This window comes from Zootoca vivipara, chromosome 14, assembly GCF_963506605.1.
Source record: "Zootoca vivipara chromosome 14, rZooViv1.1, whole genome shotgun sequence".
Classification (NCBI taxonomy): domain Eukaryota; kingdom Metazoa; phylum Chordata; class Lepidosauria; order Squamata; family Lacertidae; genus Zootoca; species Zootoca vivipara.
The window spans coordinates 40,399,772-40,420,409 of record NC_083289.1 but is presented as its reverse complement, the minus strand read 5'-3'; the positions used below and the strand labels follow the sequence as shown (position 1 = coordinate 40,420,409).

The 20,638-nt window shown below is 44.7% G+C and overlaps 1 protein-coding gene across 1 annotated transcript in view; it reads right to left on the bottom strand.

Annotated features, from left to right (window-relative positions):
- Positions 1-15,367, bottom strand: part of TMC5 (transmembrane channel like 5) — a 42,080-nt gene extending 26,713 nt beyond the window's left edge. The window contains exons 1-6 of the mRNA XM_060282793.1: positions 14,948-15,367; positions 6,972-7,144; positions 5,207-5,424; positions 4,197-4,304; positions 1,583-1,696; positions 1,281-1,344 (exon numbers count right to left, since the gene is read on the bottom strand). Of these exons, the coding sequence (XP_060138776.1) occupies positions 1,281-1,344; positions 1,583-1,696; positions 4,197-4,304; positions 5,207-5,424; positions 6,972-7,048 (581 nt within the window). The 5' untranslated portion in view covers positions 7,049-7,144; positions 14,948-15,367. The remainder of the gene's footprint in view (positions 1-1,280; positions 1,345-1,582; positions 1,697-4,196; positions 4,305-5,206; positions 5,425-6,971; positions 7,145-14,947) is intronic.
- Positions 15,368-20,638: the final 5,271 nt, after the last annotated feature.

Below are 20,638 nucleotides of genomic sequence, written 5' to 3'. Positions count from 1 at the left end.
AACAAATGCAGATACAGACTGGGATAAGATATTTTAGAAACTTGCTTAAAAGCCCTTCAGACAGAGCAGGCCCTACCAATAGACAAGGGCATCTGCACTATACATTTAAACCACTAGGCTACCACATTGAAGAGCCATGGCTTCCCCAAAGAATCTTGGGAAATACAATTCATTAAGGGTGCTGAGATTTGCTAGAGACTCTTGTTCTGCTCACAGAGCTGCAATTCCCAGAATTCCCTGGGAATAAGGATTTTTAATAATCATAATCATCATAATTATACTCCGCCCATCTGGCTGGGTTTCCCCAGCCACTCTGGGCAGCTCCCAACAGAATATTAAACACAATAAAACATCAAACATTCAAAACTTCCCTAAACAGGGCTGCCTTCAGATGTCTTCAAAAAGTCAGATAGTTGTTTATTTCCTTGACATCTGATGGGAGGGCGTTCCACAGGGCAGGCGCCACTCTGGTAATTGTAGCTCTGTGAAGGGCTCTCCCAGCAACTCCCAGCACCCTTAACCAACTTTGATTCCCATGATTCTTTGGGGGAACCAAAGAATAGTGGTATCATAGGGCTTTACATGTACAGGGCAGGTGTGGCCAGAGTGACGCAGCTGCCTTGGGTGATAGGCGCAGGGGAGCAGCAGCAAGGCGCTGTGGCGGAAATAACTGGGTGTACCCTCCAAATAGTCTTGCTGCATTCAGGAGTAGTGGAAGATCCTGTCCTGTCAGCCAATGTTGAAGTAAGATTCAACTTTGAGGCTTCTCTGCATGGAATAACAAGGGGGGTGCCATGTTGTCCCTTGCCTTGGCCCAGGCATCCCCAAACTTCGGCCCTCCAGATGTTTTGGACCACAATTCCCATCTTCCCCGACCACTGGTCCTGTTAGCTAGGGATCATGGGAGTTGTAGGCCAAAACATCTGGAGGGCCGCAGTTTGGGGATGCCTGCCTTAGGCAGTAAAATGTCTTTGGACTCCTGCCTGCCTTCAGAGTTATACTTCCACAGTAGAATAATTCTTTAGAAAATCACTTCCCCTCCCCTCCCCCCAAAATTATTGTTGTAACAAAAGTAATGGAACACTTATTGTTGTACAGTTGATAGCGTCTTGCGTGGGGTCATGTTCTGGGGATGGTGTGTATACACAAAAATGCCTATATATGAACTGCTCTGTTGGAACTGCCCTCGCACAACCATCCTCACCTTCCAAGCAAGACAGAGAGCTTTTAAGCTATCCACCTTGCTTACTGGGCTCTGGGGTGCTCTCATGGGATCTCACGGGACCATCTGAGTTCCCATGAGATCTCGCAAGAGCATCCTAGAGCAAGGTAAGCAAGTCCGCACTGGGAAAACCCAGCACAAAAACGGAGCTTTTAAGCTCTCCACCTTGCATGCAATTAATTTGCAGGATTTCAAGCAGCTGGCTTTGAATCACACAAGGTTGAAATCACACAAGTAAATTGGGTGCAAGATGCAATTGTACTGTAATGATTTAATAACGCATTGGCCAACAACACTGGGACTCTAAAAATTCTTTCCATAGGAAACCTGGGAGGAATGAGAGAGAAGTCGGAATAATTTATTTACCATCCTTTTTCTTGGTCTCTTCATATCCTGGGTCTGATCGAAACAGACTAGACGGTGTCATGAAGACCATATCAACTTCTTGCCGGTGACGTCTCTGGGTTAAGTGAACTGAGGAATTAACCAAAGCACCTTTTTAATGAACTTTACCAAACTTAATAAATGAACCACTGATCTAAATAGATTTGTTTTCATACAACTAACATTCCCAGTGTAATATGCTAGAAGCTTACTGTGGGGAGAGGTAAGGTGTATGAGAGCCTAACTAGGTTATATAAGATAACTTATATCAGAAATTTGTTAAGAAATTTTCTTATATGTTATTTCACAGTTTCCCACTTTAAAAAAAATTAATCTGATTCTTTTCCTTTTCCATAACTGGTTAGCTAAAACCCTTGAGTTTTCATTACCAAGTTCATAATAGGATTGTTTAAGATATTGAATGGTCACAATTCTGGGGATATCTAGTGAGTAAAGCTGTTTTATTTTCCCAGGTAACTGTCAGTAAGCACATTTACTAGATGTAATTTTATGTTATCCTATTCCTAAATGTCTTCAAGTAATGGTAGACAAAGGACTTTACTCTCTTGTTTCAGTGTACTGTGTTGCTAATAAGAGTACCCCAAACCACAGCCTTGAAGGTGTCCCATACCAGTGCTGAAATATGAAGACCAGTGTCATTAAATGTCAAAAAGTCACTGGAATCTCCTTAAGCAAGCTTTGTTGAACTAAATGGTTCTGCTGTTAAGAAATTTGAACCTGGAAGCATATGGGCAACCAATGCAAGCTTTTAAGCACTGGAGATATTTGCTGGTGACAGCCCCACCCCCATCAATTAAGCCACGGGTTTGTGTGTATACCTGCTATATACAGTTATGTGCATACACTTCAAAATTTGACAGCAGCAGAATCTGAATGCCATGGGTACTTATACCTTCCACTTCAGAGTCAGAAGATGCAATTAATTGGCCTCTAATGGTCTGGGGACAACAGGGCATTTATTCACGGCATTCTTCCTTTGGCAAATGATTTTTTAAATATTATTCCTCGCCTAAATGGAGGTGGAACATCTGAAGCATTTGTTTTTAGGTAAACTTTTAGGTAAACTTTTCCAGGTCTCCAACAGTCTCCATGGTGGCTGAAGTATTTTTGCCCTGAAAAGGTTTCCCCTGCAACCACTTAACTGGGCCAGAATGCTTTGTGTCCGATGTGCCGTCTGGATTCTCAATATTTACATGTTTATTATTCAGTTGATTCTTTGGGGAATCGATTTCACCCCCCAGAAAGATTTCAGTAAGAAAGGAGTCAGAAAGGAGGTTTCAGTAAGAAAAGAGGACCTTTTGTTCTGTCTGTTATGAAGAACAAAATAGCTTGATCTTTGTTTCTCATGAATGGAAGACATTACTACTTTGAAGGGAAATGGCAGAACTTAGCTTGGAAAGAATTTCATTCCCATCCCTAACATTGTTGTTGTTGTTTAGTCGTTTAGTCATGTCCAACTCTTTGTGACCCCCATAGACCAGAGCATGCCAGGCACTCCTGTCTTGCACTGCCTCCTGCAGTTTGGTCAAACTCATGTTCATGGTTTCAAGAACACTGTCCAACCATCTCGTCCTCTGTCGTCCCCTTCTCCTAGTGCCCTCAATCTTTCCCAACATCAGGGTCTTTTCCAGGGAGTCTTCTCTTCTCATGAGGTGGCCAAAGTATTGGAGCCTCAGCTTCAGGATCTGTCCTTCCAGTGAGCACTCAGGGCTGATTTCCTTGAGAATGGATAGGTTTGATCTTCTTGCAGTCCATGGGACTCTCAAGAGTCTCCTCCAGCACCATAATTCAAAAGCATCAATTCTTCGGCGATCAACCTTCTTTATGGTCCAGCTCTCACTTCCATACATCACTACTGGGAAAACCATAGCATAGGGCTGCCATATTTCAAAAATCAAGACACAAAAACCGCCACTGAGCCCAAATGGCCCAAGCCAGAGATTTTAAAGACATCACTCACAATTGCATTTCTTGTTTTATGCCGAGGTAGGAAGAAAAATCACACTGCAGAGAATGACTCGGGTCCCATATATCTGAAAGGCCACCTTCTTCCCCACAGACCCTTATGGGTACTGAGATCGGCACAGGGGACCCTCGTGCAGTTAGTTCCTCTGCCCTCAGAGGCTTGAGGAGGGTGACAGGACAGGGCATTCACTGTGCTAGCCCTTAAGTTGTAGAACTACCTCACACAGAAGTGTGTCTGACACCTTCATTATACAGCTTCTGGAGAATGCTGTAGACACGTTTCCCCCCCTGGCTTTTGACAACTGAAGTGTATGTTTTTATGACTGTAAGCTGTTTTAAATTGCTTTTAATAATGTGTTTTAATTCTGTAACCTACCTTAGAACCTAAGGGTGAAGGAAACAAACAAACACCAGGATACATGATCTCTATATCATTTAGAATATACTTCAAAACACTTTTCATAATCAAATGATATTTGCCTATTCAGTAAATTTTCTTACACAGTATTTAAAGTTCAAATCAGCTGTGAAACCTACTCTGAATATATTTTTTATATCGAAACTTAAATGTTTCAACAATGCCATTATATCCCATAAATCTTACCTCCATCAGGCATATCACCCAGTCTATGTGCATAAGGATCATTCAATAGATTATTAGCAGCAGGCGACCTCTGTGTTAATTCTGGTTCATACTCAAATGAAGGATTAACTAATGAAGAAAAAAGAAAAATACAGAAGCAAATTGCATCTCTTCTTGTAGTCCACACACACACACACACACAAATCCAGGGGGAAAGCTAGGACCCCGATGCACTAGTTTTCTCTGTGTCTAGGGATTTTGTACATTTTTGCATGGAAGAGCTTTCAGTCACATATATGCCCCGCCTCCACTCTGACACAGTACAGCCCAAAGCAAAATGACAGCCAGGGCACAACCAAATTCACAAGCTGTTTGCACTGGCGTAGCAAGCCCAGGTGGTACCCGGTGCGGCGCCTGTGTGCCCCACATGCGCAGTCCGTACGGGTTGCCGCTTGTGCATGGCGGCCGTATAGGCTGCCGCGTGAGTGGCACCCCGTAAGGCACAGTCCGTACAGGGTACCGCCATGCGCAAGCGGCAGCCCATAAGGCTGTCGCGCACCAGCGGCAACCCGTACGGACTGCGCATGTGCGGCACCCCGTACAGAGTGTGCACACACGGGATGCCGCACATACACAGCTGCCAAGTTTTCCCTTTTCTCGCGAGGAAGCCTATTCAGCATAATGGAATTTCCCTTTTAAAAAGGGAGAACTTGGCAGCTATGCGCACATGTGCAGTCCATACGGGGTGCCACACCAGGTACCATCTGGGCTTGCTACGCCAGTGAGAGGAGGACACCCAAAACAGTTCAGTATGCACCGAATGCCTACGAAAGGCTGACAAATTGTTTTTGGAGGGATGGAAAACTAGGAAAGATGGATTATGGAAAGGAGCAGCTAGGCTCTTAAAAACATCAACACTTCATGTGGAATCCTTTTCTTGGGGTTCCCACTTGCATTTCCCCATTATAGTAGCCTCAAAATGTTCTGCATTATTCCGTTACAACTTGCATACATAAAATGCAATGACATACTATGAGAGTTTCCATATGGATTTGCACTGGACATCTCGGGCACAAAATCTGTCCGCCTGTATTCATCGTCATCAGATGGAGTCCGCATTGAGCTCATAGGCATCAGCACAAACGAGCTCCGTCCTCGTTCTTCCGCGTTGTCGTAATCAACATCGGATTCATAGGGAGAGGCGCCGTAAGGATTAAAATGAAAAGAAGTGCTCCTCTGATAGGGTCTTCTGTGTGAGAAATAAAGAGAGGGGGGAAGGAAGTGAAATGTAGGCTTTGCTTAAAGGTAAAGGTAAAGGGACCCCTGACCATTAGGTCCAGTCGTGACCGATTCTGGGGTTGCGCGCTCATCTCGCATTATTGGCCGAGGGAGCCGGTATATAGCTTCCAGGTCATGTGGCCAGCATGACAAAGCCGCTTCTGGCAAACCAGAGCAGCACATGGAAACGCCGTTTACCTTCCCGCTGTAGCGGTTCCTATTTATCTACTTGCATTTTTGACATGCGTTCGAACTGCTAGGTTGGCAGGAGCTGGGACCAAGCAACGGGAGCTCACCCCATCACAGGGATTCGAACCGCCGACCTTCTGATCAGCAAGCCCTAGGCTCAGTGATTTAACCACAGCGCCACCTGGGTCCTAAAAACGTCGGAAGAGCCCTGGTGGATCCGACTATAGGTCTGAAAAGCTAACCACCCTCTCACTATCTCATGATGAAAGGGAGTGTGCGTTTGTAGGGACAATGATTCAAAGGCTTCATGATTAGAGGCAGTTCTAAAGGGCACTATTTGCCCATGGGTGCCACATTGGTGGCCCCAGGACTATCTAGTTCAACTTCCTGTATCTCACAATGGTTATTCAGATACCTCTGGAACAAAGACTAGCAGGACACAAATTCTCGTCCTCACAATCTCCAGCAAGTGGTAGTGCGAGGCATGCCCCCTCTGATCTGAGAGGAAGCATGCAGCCCTCATGACTAGTTGCCACTGATAGCCTTTTCCCTCCATATAACCACCTAAGAGTAGCCATCTTTGAGCATGACCTGAAATAGGCTTGGGGAACCTTTGGCCCCTAGCTAGCAAGGTCAATGGTGATGGCTGATGGGATTCGAGTCCAATAACATTTGGAGGGCCAAAAGTTCCCCAGCTCTTTTAATGAAAATGTGAATCTTATTTTGAATGTGTGTTGCATATGTAAAATGTTGGTGTCTGTGACACTGGTGATATTGTGTCTTCTGTGCAATTAGTAGAGGTCTCCTCTCAGAGACCAGAAATGCACATCCTAGTAAGTCTGGGTTGCAGTGGCAATACATGCTCCAATTGGCTGTGTAGTTGTGAAGGAGTTTTCCTCTTTATGTTTGGTTCAAGGTTTCCCTGCTATGTAGAAGGCTGGAATTACAAAAGAAAAGCTCTCTGGTCCTCTTTCCTCAAATTATATACTGTTTATGTTCATTTTTCTCAGTGAGGTATTATTATCTAGATTTCTTTTCTCTTTGGATTCTGCCTGTGTTACAAAAGTAACTCTGCTACTAAGCATATTTAGTAACATACTGCCAATCGGGAAATATAAACAGAATTCTAAGGAAATGAAATGGCTTACTGGAGAAGGGTGTGTCTCATTGGCACCCTGAATAGAAATACTTTTACTTGTAATAAATAATCTAGATATCAATGCACAGAATGAGTAGCTAGGTTTATTCTAGGAATACGCACCATTATTTGCTTTGCTAATTCAACAATAGCAACCACTTAGTCTTTTATATGCTATATTTCAGACTTACATTCTGTCAATCTCTAGCGTTTCAGAGTGGTGATAGTCTGGGTTTTCAAAGGCTTCGTTATTGTAGTGGAAAGACATGACGCATCCAAATATTTGCCTTCGTATGAAAGATGTTCAGAAATCAACTTGGTGGACTGTTTTCAGTTTTTTACTGGGCAAAGTTTCATCCCGAATCTATTTTAAAAGAAATTAGATTAAAATACGTTCCAGCCAATCCTTCACACTCACACCCTCTTGTTTAACCCTTTAACTTTAACTCTCTCTCAATCTCTCCCCCCCCCCATCCTCTCACACACAGAGTTTTCTCAGTTAAAAATCGCATACCCTCTCAGAAGTCCTATGAGGAGTTGAACTGGGCATGTTTCACTTTGCTAGGGGGCTACAGGTCCCCTATCCCCAACAAAAGTGTTACACAGAGCGATCACAACTAGTAGCCACTGATACCCTTGTCCTCTTTGAGTTTCTTTCCTTTCCTTTCAAAGCCATCAAACTCAGAAGCCAACATGTCTTCTTCTAACAATGAATGTCATAAATGCATAGGGTTATATCCAGAGTTAGCCCTACTCAATCATGGACGTTACTTGCTGCAGTCCATGAATTTCAGTGTATATACTCTGTGTTGAATGTAACCCACTAAAGACAAGATAGCTCCGTTTATCCAGCCCGAATCTACCCCAATTCAACTCATTGGGTGTCCTTTAGATGTAGTATTTTGGGATGATGGTGATGGGAAACCACGTAAGGTCCAGTCGCGACCGACTCTGGGGTTGCGGCGCTCATCTCGCTTTATTGGCCGAGGGAGCCGGCGTACAGCTTCCAGGTCATGTGGCCAGCATGACAAAGCCGCTTCTGGTGAACCAAAGCAGCACACGGAAACGCCGTTTACCTTCCTGCTGTAGTGGTACCTATTTATCTACCTGCACTTTGACGTCCTTTCGAACTGCTAGGTGGGCAGGAGCTGGGACCGAGCAACGGGAGCTCACCCCGTCGCAGGGATTCAAACCGCCGACCTTCTGATCAGCAAGCCCTAGGCTCTGTGGTTTAACCCACAGCGCCACCTGTAGGGAAGTTTTTAAAAAAATGTTTCATGGTTTATTATGTTTCTATGTATGCTGGAAGCTGCCCAGAATGGCTGGGGCAACCCAGTCAGATGGGTAGGGTATAAAGAATAAAATTATTTATATCACTATTGTGGAATAGGGCACCCCTATTTTCATCAGAGAAACGTTGGGGGGGTATGTCTCAACCAGCTTAACTACAGATCAAATTACATCAGCTCTAATGTTAACTGTGGTTAAGTGCCGATAACAGAGCCTGAAATCTCAGTTTTAAACCTTGGGTTAAGGACAAACCCTGGTTAAGGATTATGGTCTTGATTTTTATGCTAATATTTTGGTTTATGATTTGGTTGAATTGTGGATTGTTTTGTATTTTTTATTGTTGACCCCCCCCTCCTGCCCCCATTTTTCTTTCTTACAATACTTAAAAAGGTATCTTTCCATCCGGGGACAAATTCCATTGATCAGTCTAACAGCACTGGAGCTCAATAGAAAAGCCAAAATTCTTTCTTCTCAACTGCGTTTTTGTCTTCAGGTTAGGATTAACCTGTTCCGGCCTTTTTGTGTTATTACTATGAGATGACATGTTTTAGCTTGCCAAAAAAACAAACACAAATTCCATCTTCAAATATCCACTACGTCACTTAGAAACCACAAGGAAATACTGAGTGCTAAAAGAGTTGGTATACCTTTGGCATTTGTTCAGCGAGACCAGGAAAGGTGGAAATGCTTTCATGGGCCTCAAGACAAAGGTCAGGCATTTTATTTAAACATAAGCAGCCTACCTTCTCTATCATGTTATCAGGAACCAGCTGTCAGCAAAAGTTCCAGGTGGCAATATAAAACATGGCGAATAAGTTAATACATTCTTTTACTTGGACTTCGATACCAACACGATACCAACACCATCAGCAAACCTCTTTTTTTTCTTCCCAGAATCCTGAAGGAAGCGTGTTTACGCTTCCACAAAACTAATTTGTGTAACACAGAAAGGAATAGTTTTACACACACACAGCATTGATTCTGCTCTCTCCAGCTACTTTCTTTTTCTTTCAAACACACACACACACAAAAAAACATGTCAAATTCAATCATACAGTTAAACACAGTGTGTCATTTCGCCCTCAGTCAGTATACACCTTAGCACATCATGCTATTATTTAGTGATTTTATCACCGAGGTCAAAACAAACAGGACAAGCTCCAGGATCAAGGAGTCTCTTTGCAATGGCCTCGGTCCAGTATACCTAAAGGAGCATCTCCACCCTCATCGTTCTGCCTGGACACTGAGGTCCAGTGCCGAGGGCCTTCTGGCGGTTCCCTCGTTGCGAGAAGCCAAGTTGCAGGGAACCAGGCAGAGGGCCTTCTCGGTAGTGGCGCCCACCCTGTGGAATGCCCTCCCATCAGATGTCAAAGAGAAAAACAGCTACCAGATTTTTAGAATACATCTGAAGGCAGCCCTGTTTAGGGAGGCTTTTAATCTTTAATTGATTATTTTATTCTTCTGTTGGAAGCCGCCCAGAGTGGCTGGGGTATAAATAATAAATTATTTATTATTGTTATTATTATGTTCCCTCCCCTCCTATATATCCTATCTGCCCCATACATTTGAAGCAGTATCACACCACCTTAAATAGCCACCACTTCCCCCAAAGAATCCTAAGAGCTGCAGTTTTCTAAGGGTGCTGAGAATTGTTGGGAGAGAGCCCATTCTCACCATACAGTGACAATTCCCAGAGTTCTCTGGGAAGCTCTGTGAGGGGAAGAAGGGCAGTGCAGTGGCAAGGTATATTTCTCTGGACTCATTTAAGGTCGTTCTTCCTTGTCCCTGCTATAGACTTGTAGCTTCACTGGCTCTGGGTATTTATTTATTTTAGTTCATTCACTTTATTGCTTTCAGGATGTTCTCAACCAACAACTTGAGCAGGGAGAAACTGCAACCTCAAAGTAATAGCTTGAGCCATCGGAATCAACAAAGAGTGGGGCTCTTTGGCTTCTCAGATTACATCGAACTGAATACTGTGTTTGCTACCAGTTCCAGGTTATAATTTAATGAGATGTATCGCTTTCAAGAACTTCACCGACCAAGTTCATTTGGAGCAGGAAGGAGAGGAAAATAAAATATACGAATTCTTTGTTTGTTTTTAAAGAACACAGCAATTGCATTAGGGATCTCTGCAACCATGGTATCATTTTAGAAAACTATTTCCCATTAAGATAGATCAGGAAGGCTGAACCACAGGCTGCCTTCTCTCTTTGGTCCTTTGGACTCTCTCCAGGCCACACATCTTCCCCAGTCACACCAGGGTATGTCAAAAAAAAGCCTAAATTTACATCCATTGCCCACCCACTTTTGACTGCCTTCTCCCACACAACTGCACCCCCACCACCACGTGCCCAGCCCCCTCCCATAAATTGATTTGGCCCTCAGCAAACAGGCAGGCTGCATATATTCAAAGCACATTTCCCCCCTCCAAAAATTCTGGTCGCTAGTGTAGTCTACCCCTCATAGAGTTATAATTCCCAGCAACACTTAACAAACTACATTGCCCAGAATTCCTAGAGGAGGGAAATGTGCTTTAAAGATATAGCATACACACACCGAGAGATAGAGATATTAGTAACCACACCTTGATTTACAGAGAAATATGCTTTTTCTCCACAGTCTACCTTCTAGGTTTCTGCTACTATGGGGCAAATATAAATGTTCCACTAATGCTAAAGATTTTACTTTCTTGGGTTCCATGATCACTGCACATGGTGACAGCAGTCACGAAATTAAAAGACGCCTGCTTCTTGGGAGAAAAGCAATGACAAACCTAGATAGCATCTTTAAAAGCAGAGACTTCACCTTGCCGACAAAGGTCCGTATAGTTAAAGCTATGGTTTTCCCAGTAGTGATGTATGGAAGTGAGAGCTGGACCATAAAGAAGGCTGATCGCCGAAGAATTGATGCTTTTGAATTATGGTGCTGGAGGAGACTCTTGAGAGTCCCATGGACTGCAAGAAGATCAAACCTATCCATTCTTCAGGAAATCAGCCCTGAGTACTCACTTGAAGGACAGATCCTGAAGCTGAGGCTCCAATACTTTGACCACCTCATGAGAAGAGAAGAATCCTTGGAAAAGACCCTGATGTTGGGAAAGATGGAGGGCACAAGGAGAAGGGGACGACAGAGGACGAGATGGTTGGACAGTGTTCTCGAAGCTACGAACATGAGTTTGACCAAGCTGCGGGGGGCAGTGCAAGACAGGAGTGCCTGGCATGCTCTGGTCCATGGGGTCACGAAGAGTCGGACACGACTAAACGACTAAACAACAACAATGCTAAAGAAGTATATCGAGTTTGGCAAGTAGTGCAGAGCCAAGGGGTGCTGTTTTCAGAAGGACAGTTGTGAAATAATATGGTTCACAGCCTTTATCACGTTATTCCCCATAAAAATACAGTTAAGGTAGGCTTCTAGATGGAAGGAAAACTGAGGCTGAAAGTTAATCCTCATAGAAGTACAGAGCCAGCCCTACCACTGGCCACCAAAGTTTCTAAATGGGTAGTTTGGCAGCCAGGTGAGGAAATTGCCCATAAAGTAAGGACAGCTCACCTGAGTTCAGATCCTGTTCTGCGCACCTTGATTCCAGAGAGCATGATGCTCATGCTGATTAGACACATGTTGGGCGCCAGGCTTTCCAAGGGCTCCCCACAAACTTCGGAGCAGTCTTTATCCCAATCTACAAGCCCATCCACTTGAGCTAGCCACCATGAATAGCAGCCAGCTCACATCCACACTGTACATTTAAAGCACTTTTAAAGCATATGGCTTCCACCCAAAAAGGAATTGTGGGGGAAGTCATGTTCTTGAAATCTGCTTTAAACAGTGAGAAGATTATGACTGGGGGGATCCTGCTGGGGGTGGGGGCTCAGGCAGATGCCTGAATTTCCCATCTCCCAAAGCTGGAGGTCTAAGATGAATGCAGCAGAGAAAGTTAAAGTTGCAATCCTGTACACCAGGTATAGGGAAGCTTTTCTTCAGCCTGAGGGCCACATTCCCTCAAGAGCATCTTTCTTGGGGTCACACTGAAGTGGTGGGTGTGGTCAGAGACGAAATATAGATGGAGGAAGATGAACAAGCAAGTGGAGCAATAGATGTGACTCTTACATTAAGGTAAAAGGTAAGGACGCCTGGACAGTTAAGTCCAGTCAAAGGCGACTATGGGGTTGCGGTGCTCATCTCGCTTTCAGGCTGAGGGAGCCTGCATTTGTCCACAGACAGTTTTCCGGTTCATGTGGCCAGCATGACTAAACCCCTTCTGGTGTACAGATGACCGTGACGAGTGCCAGAGCACACGGAAACGCCGTTTACCTTCCTACTGCAAAGTCACCTGTTTATCAACTTGTACTGGCATGCTAGGTTGGCAGGAGCTGGGACAGAGCAACAGGAGCTCACCCTGTTGCGATGATTCAAACCGCCGACCTTCCGATCAGCAAGCCCAAGAGGCTCAGTGGTTTAGACCACAGCGCCACCCGCGTCCCTATACTCTTACATTAGACCTCATCTGCACTATACATTTAAAGCAGTATCACTCCACTTTAAACAGTCATAGGATCCCAAAAATAATCCTGGGAACTGCAATTTGTTAGGGGTGATGAGAGTTGTTAGGATACTCCTGTTCCCCACCCAGAGCTACAATTCCCAGAATTCCATTGGCAGAGGGATAGGCTGTTAAATCGTTGTGGGAATTGTAGCTCCTAACAACTTTTATCACCCTCAACCAACTACAGTTTTTAGGATTCCTTGGGGGAAGCCATGACTATTTAAAGTGGTACAATTTCGCTTTAAAAATATATAGTGCAGATGGCGCCTCTGTACAGAAGGCTGAATTCCAGCAACACAAAATCTAGACCAGGGGTCGTCCATGGGCTGGACACGGGCCACGAAGACCGTTTTACCAGCCCACGAGCCACTGCCAAACCGAGCCGCCCGCTCAGTGAGTCCCACGCCCGCTGCGCTAAACTGGCACAGCGCAGTGTGGGGATTTGCAGAGCGGTGCCAGAAATCGCATCTGCGCATGTGCAGATACCAGAAATTGTGTCTGTGCATGTCCGGATGCTGAAAATGGCTTCTGCGCAGGCTCTATTTTCAGTGTCTGGGCATGCGCAGAAGCGATTTCCGGTGTCGTGCTGCGCCAGTCCGGCCCACGGACGATCTCCATGGGAGTGATCCGGCCCATGGCCGGTAAACCTTGCCGACCCCTGATCTAGACGATACACGCACACTTCTGTATCCTCCATTCAGAGGAGGATGTGTCACAATTTGATGACACATTCCAGCCAGGCACTTCAGAAGGAGACAGGACACGCGCTGCTAAGTATATTAAAATCCTATTGATTTCTACTAGGACTAGACACGCTATTTGCCCTGGGGCACCACCTGTTAACATAAACATTGCAGTTAAGTGATAAGGAAGAATAACATATAAAACTCCTTCAACAATAAAGCAAGCAATAAGTTTACATGTGCAAGCACTTGTGTTTATATATGTAGTTTTGAATTACTTCAGCTGCAACCGAATTTTAAGATTTTATAATACTAAGAAAATTAATCGGAACCAGTTTTTTTTAATGTTACCTGTCCCTCAGCAAGGATAACAGCTAGTATTTTATTTTATTTCACAACACTTATACACTGCTTTATTTTAATAAAAGCTGTAAGTTGTTTTTATCATCCTTTCCTGCTTTTTTCAAAGACCTTGGCATACTTATAACTGTTGGCACTAATGTTTGCTAATCAGCCTTACTGAAAATTCCCACCCCCATCAGATCATTATCCTGTTGTTCACTTCCTTATTGACTTAATGTCCAAAGGTGGATTATAAAAAACAGGTCCTTTGGGAGCGAAATGGAAGCTCAGAAGTTTTCTTTAAAGCAGGCACAGTTTTTTATTACAAATCACTTTAACAAATAAGCATTCAACAAATTCAATAGGGCCAACTTCCCAAAAACACATCTAGTTAAAGTTAACTACGTCTTTCAAAAATCTAACCAGTCACTGTGTCCTTTCTCTACTTCCTAATTGATAGCTACTATATCCCAAACTCCCTGATCACACACACACACACACACACACACACACACACACAAATAATACTACAAAATATATACAGTAAGTACACAAGCACACAAAAGAAGGGATGGGGGGGGCGGAGGATGGAGGAAGGAGAAAGCAGAACACTCAAAGTGTGAAGCAAGCTAGTTTCTCAGTAAGAATAATGCTTGTAACAGTTTGCATCAGATCTCGGATTCTACAAAAGCTAGAAACTTAATCCCTTTCTCTGTTTTGTTTTAATGAAACCTGGGAATCTGGGGGTTAGGGTTTTCCAGGGGGAGCAACAGTCTCAGTTTCTCACCTCTGTGGACACCTACGGTATATTTTTATCTGTATAATGTTTGAGTGTGTTTAAGGTCTCTAGGTCTCTATGTATTTTGGTGCTCCCACTGGCATGAAGTCAGCCCTTTACATGGAGACCCTGACAATGAGAGTAAGGAAGGTCTGCATGGGCGTCCTGAGGATTTTCTTTTAACTACAAAGTATTAGCAGACAGGTGGGAATAGGCTAGTTTCTCAGCAAAAGGAGAGAGAGAGAAAAGAATGCTGCCTGCACATTTCTTCTGGTAACTCAGACTCCACAAATGCTAGAAAAGCAAGCTTTTTAAAAACAGAAAGCTGAGTATCTGGGGAGGGAGGGAGGGGGACAGCGGCCCTCCCTGCCCACGCCCCCCCTGCAGATGCCAATGGAGCCGTGGGAAGCGCCAGGAAGGGAAAGAGGTTCTCCTGTAAGACCACCCTCGAGATATAGACGGGGGGGGGGGGAGAGAAACAAGTCCTGAAACAGACAGGGAAGTAGTAATGATTTCGTGGCTTCTTACCTCTTGGAAGGAGCCGGCTCTCCTCTCCATTCAGGGATGCAGCAGCGCAGCCGCCTGGTGGATCCAGCCCCCGGCAGGAAGGTTTTGCTGGAATGATGGAAGAGCGCCGCTCAAGTCATCATTCTGGTCCTCCAGGCTCCTGGGCTGCCGCTTTCTCAGGAAGTGGCTGGCAGAGAATCCCAGGCAAGGAGAAGGGGGGGCGGGTGGAGAGAGGCAAGGGTTCCGCCCCCGGCAGATCAGCAGGTGCCGACACCTTAAGGTGCCCTCGTCCCCAGCAGCAACCCACCCACTGCCCCGCAAAGGCACAGTCGCAACACACAAAGGTAGCGCTGGTGCATTAAAGCAACATCTCGCCGGGGCAGCTGAGGTTAGAGCAGCTCTGGGAACAATCTCCGTTCCTGCATCCAAACCCCGGGATTTCCCCCACGAAGCTCAGCTGAAGGTTTGCTAGCAGTAATTGCAACGAAAGTGCCCCCCCCCCCCGCGCGTGGCTTTCCCTGATGCTTAACCTGTTGCATGTTATTTCACTGGGGGTTTGGCGTGTTGTTTCCGCATAACTATACCCATTCATTCTTTGTCTGAGAGGTCTGTGCTATTCAACGTGAGTAGGCAATATAAAGCCACAGGAGACACGCAGAAACGTTGCTGTGTTGCGTCGATACTATGTACTTGTTCTCACACGCCAGCGCCTCAGTGCATGGTCGAATAACTCACATAAGAGCCCTGCTGGATCAGGCCCAATGGTCCATCTAGGGCAGTATCCTGTTCCCACAGAGGTCAACCACATGCTCATGAGAAGCCCATAAGCAGGACCTGAGCAGAAAAGCACTCTCCCCTCTTGTGATTTACAGCAACCAGTATTCAGAGGTGTAGCTACTGTGTGGAGGCAGAACATAGCCATTAGGGCTGCTAGCCATTGATGAGCCCGATCCTTCATGAAGTTGTCTAATCTATTAAAGTTGCCCAAATTGGTTTACTACTACTACTATTATTATTATTAAATTTATTTATTTGGTTTTTCAGATTAAAATTTTCCAATCACATTTCCAACATACAACATAAAAACAATATTCCAAGGAATCTCCTGGACTTCCCTCCTCCCCTTTGTGGGTCCTACTGTTAATCATTTCCTCCTTTTATGATAATCCAAATCTTTTACATCTCCATTATGTCTGAAAGTCACCATTAAGATCCAAGTGTTATTAAAATCCTAGTAACAATGTTAGCTGTTTAGAATGATTTTTAAGATAAATTATAAAATTTCCCCATTCCTTATTAAAATTTTGGTCTGCCTGATTTCTGATTCTTCCGGTCATTTTAGCCATTTCGGCATAAACCATCAACTTAATCTGCCATTCTTCTGGTGACCATTGCTACATTTTTTGGGCCGTAACCAACTAAGTTCTACCCAGAGAAGATCTGCTGAAATTAGTGGACCTAAGCTAACCTTGTCCATCAATTCTGAGGGCTCTACTACTCTGAGCAGGCTGGATACTGGATACAACCCATATCTCATGTCCCTGGTGAACCAAACAGGAGCTTAACATTCAATGCTGCAAGCCAATGTGTGTCTCTACTCAGACACTACCTATGGAGTTCACTGGCTTACTCCCAGGGAAGTGTGTACAGGGTTGTAGCCTACATTTCTCAATTGCATCCACCGGAGGTTTGCAGCTTTGTAATTCAAGCATCTATACAGAGCACACCAGCAGTAAAATCCCACTCTCAGCCCATCCTCAGAATCTCGCTGGATGCTCTTCAGGGTGGCTGGCTCAAAATGGAAGTGTACAATCCTAGGCACATCTATTCAGAAGTAAGCCCCGTTGCATAGGAGCCAACTCCTAGTGGTCTTGGGGGTTTCGGCCCCCACAATAAAATAACTGAGGGGACCGAGCCCCCACAAAGTTGATGGGCATTCCCATTCAAATGGTTTATGTGCACTGCGTCATGTGATCAATTTTGCGGGGCAGGGCTTACCTGGGCCCCACAATATTTTATTCAAGTTGGCAGTCCTGCCCCACTGAGATCTAGAAAGGCACAACTAAGACTAAGGAAGAGGAAACTGGAAGTCAGTGCCACCTCCTGAACTGGTTGTAAATAAGAAGGCAGGCAGCTGGGGTTTGGCTGAAAGTGGACTGAGGTTGGCGGAAGGGGGGCAGTGCCCCATTTGCCCTAGTGGACCAGCCTCCACTGTCTCCAGATTGGGGGAAAAAGGCTTGTATCTGAAACCTCGAAGAGCTGCCCCCAGCTTGTGGAGAATATTGAGCTAGATCCACCACTGCATTTGATTCCGCTTAAGTGCAGTTTCCTGTGTTCCTGTGGATCTGCTCACAGAACCCTGGTTTGAACGTCACTGCTTTAACCCCACATGGTGTTCCTACAAGTTCTCTCCCAGCTGAACATTTCTAACCATGAGCAAGACTGCCTGCAGCTTGAATTGCTAGCTTTAAACACAAGCTTCCACCTATCTGTAGCCCATGAATGTACTATGTAAACACTGCAGCGGTTATACTTTTATGTTCATTTAATATATTTGTGGTAGCTTGTGTTTAACCACACTGGTGTAGTTGAAACAAATTTTTTTTAAAAAAATTCCTTCCAGTAGCACCTTAGAGACCAACTAAGTTTGTCATTGGTATGAGCTTTTGTGTGCATGCACACTTCTTCGATGACAAACTTAGTTGGTCTCTAAGGTGCTACTGGAAGGATTTTTTGTTTGTTTGTTTCGACTACGTCAGACCTACCTGTAACTAGCACACTGGTGTAGTTTACACTACGCCAATTACTGCCACAGAAATGGCAGAATGGCCTGAGTTCAAGACCTCATTTAGACTAGTCGACCTCACTTTCTATGTGTGGCTTACCTCAAAATGGGGTGATGGAAACCATATACTCTGCTTTGAGAAAATTTGTCATTCAAATGAGGTAAGGCACTGAGAGCTGAAAGGCAGGACAGAAAGTATTTTAAATAAACAAATACAATCCCGAAAGTAACAATATATGAAAAAGCATAGGATGGTGCTCCTACCGTATCTATGCTCCCTGGAGAAAAAGGGTGGAATAAGAGTGTGATATGTTGTTGTTGTTTAGTCGTTTAGTCGTGTCCGACTCTTCGTGACCCCATGGACCATAGCACGCCAGGCACTCCTGTCTTGCACTGCCTCCCGTAGTTTGGTCAAACTCATGTTCGTAGCTTCGAGAACACTGTCCAACCATCTTGTCCTCTGTCGTCCCCTTCTCCTAGTGCCCTCAATCTTTCCCAACATCAGGGTCTTTTCCAAGGATTCTTCTCTTCTCATGAGGTGGCCAAAGTATTGGAGCCTCAGCTTCACGATCTGTCCTTCCAGGGAGCACTCAGGGCTGATTTCCTTAAGAATTGATAGGTTTGATCTTCTAGCAGTCCATGGGACTCTCAAGAGTCTCCTCCAGCACCATAATTCAAAAGCATCAATTCTTCGGCGATCAGCCTTCTTTATGGTCCAGCTCTCACTTCCATACATCACTACTGGGAAAACCATAGCTTTAACTATACGGACCTTTGTCGGCAAGGTGATGTCTCTGCTTTTTAAGATGCTGTCTAGGTTTGTCATTGCTTTTCTCCCAAGAAGCAGGCGTCTTTTAATTTCGTGACTGCTGTCACCATCTGCAGTGATCAAGGAGCCCAAGAAAGTAAAATCTCTCACTGCCTCCATTTCTTCCCCTTCTATTTGCCAGGAGGTGATGGGACCAGTGGCCATGATCTTGGTTTTTTTGATGTTGAGCTTCAGACCATATTTTGCGCTCTCCTCTTTCACCCTCATTAAAAGGTTCTTTAATTCCTCCTCACTTTCTGCCATCAAGGTTGTGTCATCTGCATATCTGAGGTTGTTGATATTTCTTCCGGCAATCTTAATTCCGGCTTGGGATTCATCTAGTCCAGCCTTTCGCATGATGAATTCTGCATATAAGTTAAATAAGCAGGGAGACAATATACAACCTTGTCGTACTCCTTTCCCAATTTTGAACCAATCAGTTGTTCCATATCCAGTTCTAACTGTAGCTTCTTGTCCCACATAGAGATTTCTCAGGAGACAGATGAGGTGATCAGGCACTCCCATTTCTTTAAGAACTTGCCATAGTTTGCTGTGGTCGACACAGTCAAAGGCTTTTGCATAGTCAATGAAGCAGAAGTAGACGTTTTTCTGGAACTCTCTAGCTTTCTCCATAATCCAGCGCATGTTTGCTATTTGGTCTCTGGTTCCTCTGCCCTTTCGAAATCCAGCTTGCACTTCTGGGAGTTCTCGGTCCACATACTGCCTAAGCCTGCCTTGTAGAATTTTAAGCATAACCTTGCTAGCGTGTGAAATGAGCGCAATTGTGCGGTAGTTGGAGCATTCTTTGGCACTGCCCTTCTTTGGAATTGGGATGTAGACTGATCTTCTCCAATCCTCTGGCCATTGCTGAGTTTTCCAAACTTGCTGGCATATTGGGTGTAGCACCTTAACAGCATCATCTTTTAAAATTTTAAATAGTTCAGCTGGAATATCATCACTTCCACTGGCCTTGTTATTAGCAGTGCTTTCTAAGGCCCATTTGACTTCACTCTCCAAGATGTCTGGCTCAAGGTCAGCAACCACACTACCTGGGGTGTACGAGACCTCCATATCTTTCTGGTATAATTCCTCTGTGTATTCTTGCCACCTCTTCTTGATGTCTTCTGCTTCTGTTAGGTCCTTACCACTTTTGTCCTTGATTATGGTAATCTTTGTACGAAATGTTCCTTTCATATCTCCAATTTTCTTGAACAGATCTCTGGTTTTCCCCATTCTATTGTTTTCCTCTATTTCTTTGCATTGCTCAAGAGTGTGATATAGGTAAGGTAAAGGTAAAGGGACCCCTGACCATTAGGTCCAGTCGTGACCGACTCTGGGGTTGCGCGCTCATCTCGCGTTATTGGCCGAGGGAACCAGCGTATAGCTTCCAGGTCATGTGGCCAGCATGGCAAAGCCGCTTCTGGCAAACCAGAGCAGCACATGGAAACGCCGTTTACCTTCCCGCTGTAGCGGTTCCTATTTATCTACTTGCATTTTGACGTGCTTTCGAACTGCTAGGTTGACAGGAGCTGGGACCAAGCAATGGGAGCTCACCCCGCTCCCATTCGGACCGCCGACCTTCTGATCAGCAAGCCCTAGGCTCAGTGGTTTAACCCACAGTGCCACCTGGGTCTCGTGATATAGGTATATTATATTATATTACATTATACTATTATTATTTAATTTATATTCCACTGTTCTTCTTAAAGGAGGACAGGGTGGCACGCAACAAGCAATAAACAATTTGATTTTTTTTATAAAAGAAATAGAAACAATTCCAATTCAGATGCAAAGATTTGTGTATATCAGCCTGGATAGCTCAGTTGATTAGAGTATGGTGCTGATAACGCCAAGGTTGTAGGTTTGATCCCTGTCCCTTCCAACTTTGCAATACAATTCTATGATTCCATGTTATGACTCGGAGCTTGGATATGTCTGTGCAAGTGGCTTTGCTGGCTACAAGGGTCAGCTGATTGCTGAGGCTTGGAAAGTGCTGTGCCTTTGCCTACACCGTTTCAAGCCATGCAGGCAAAAAGTGCCTCATCTGATGTCATTGTGCCATCAGCTGGTTGACAGGTGGGTGGCCTTGTCCACCTGCCAAATGTGACCTGCAGCAGGT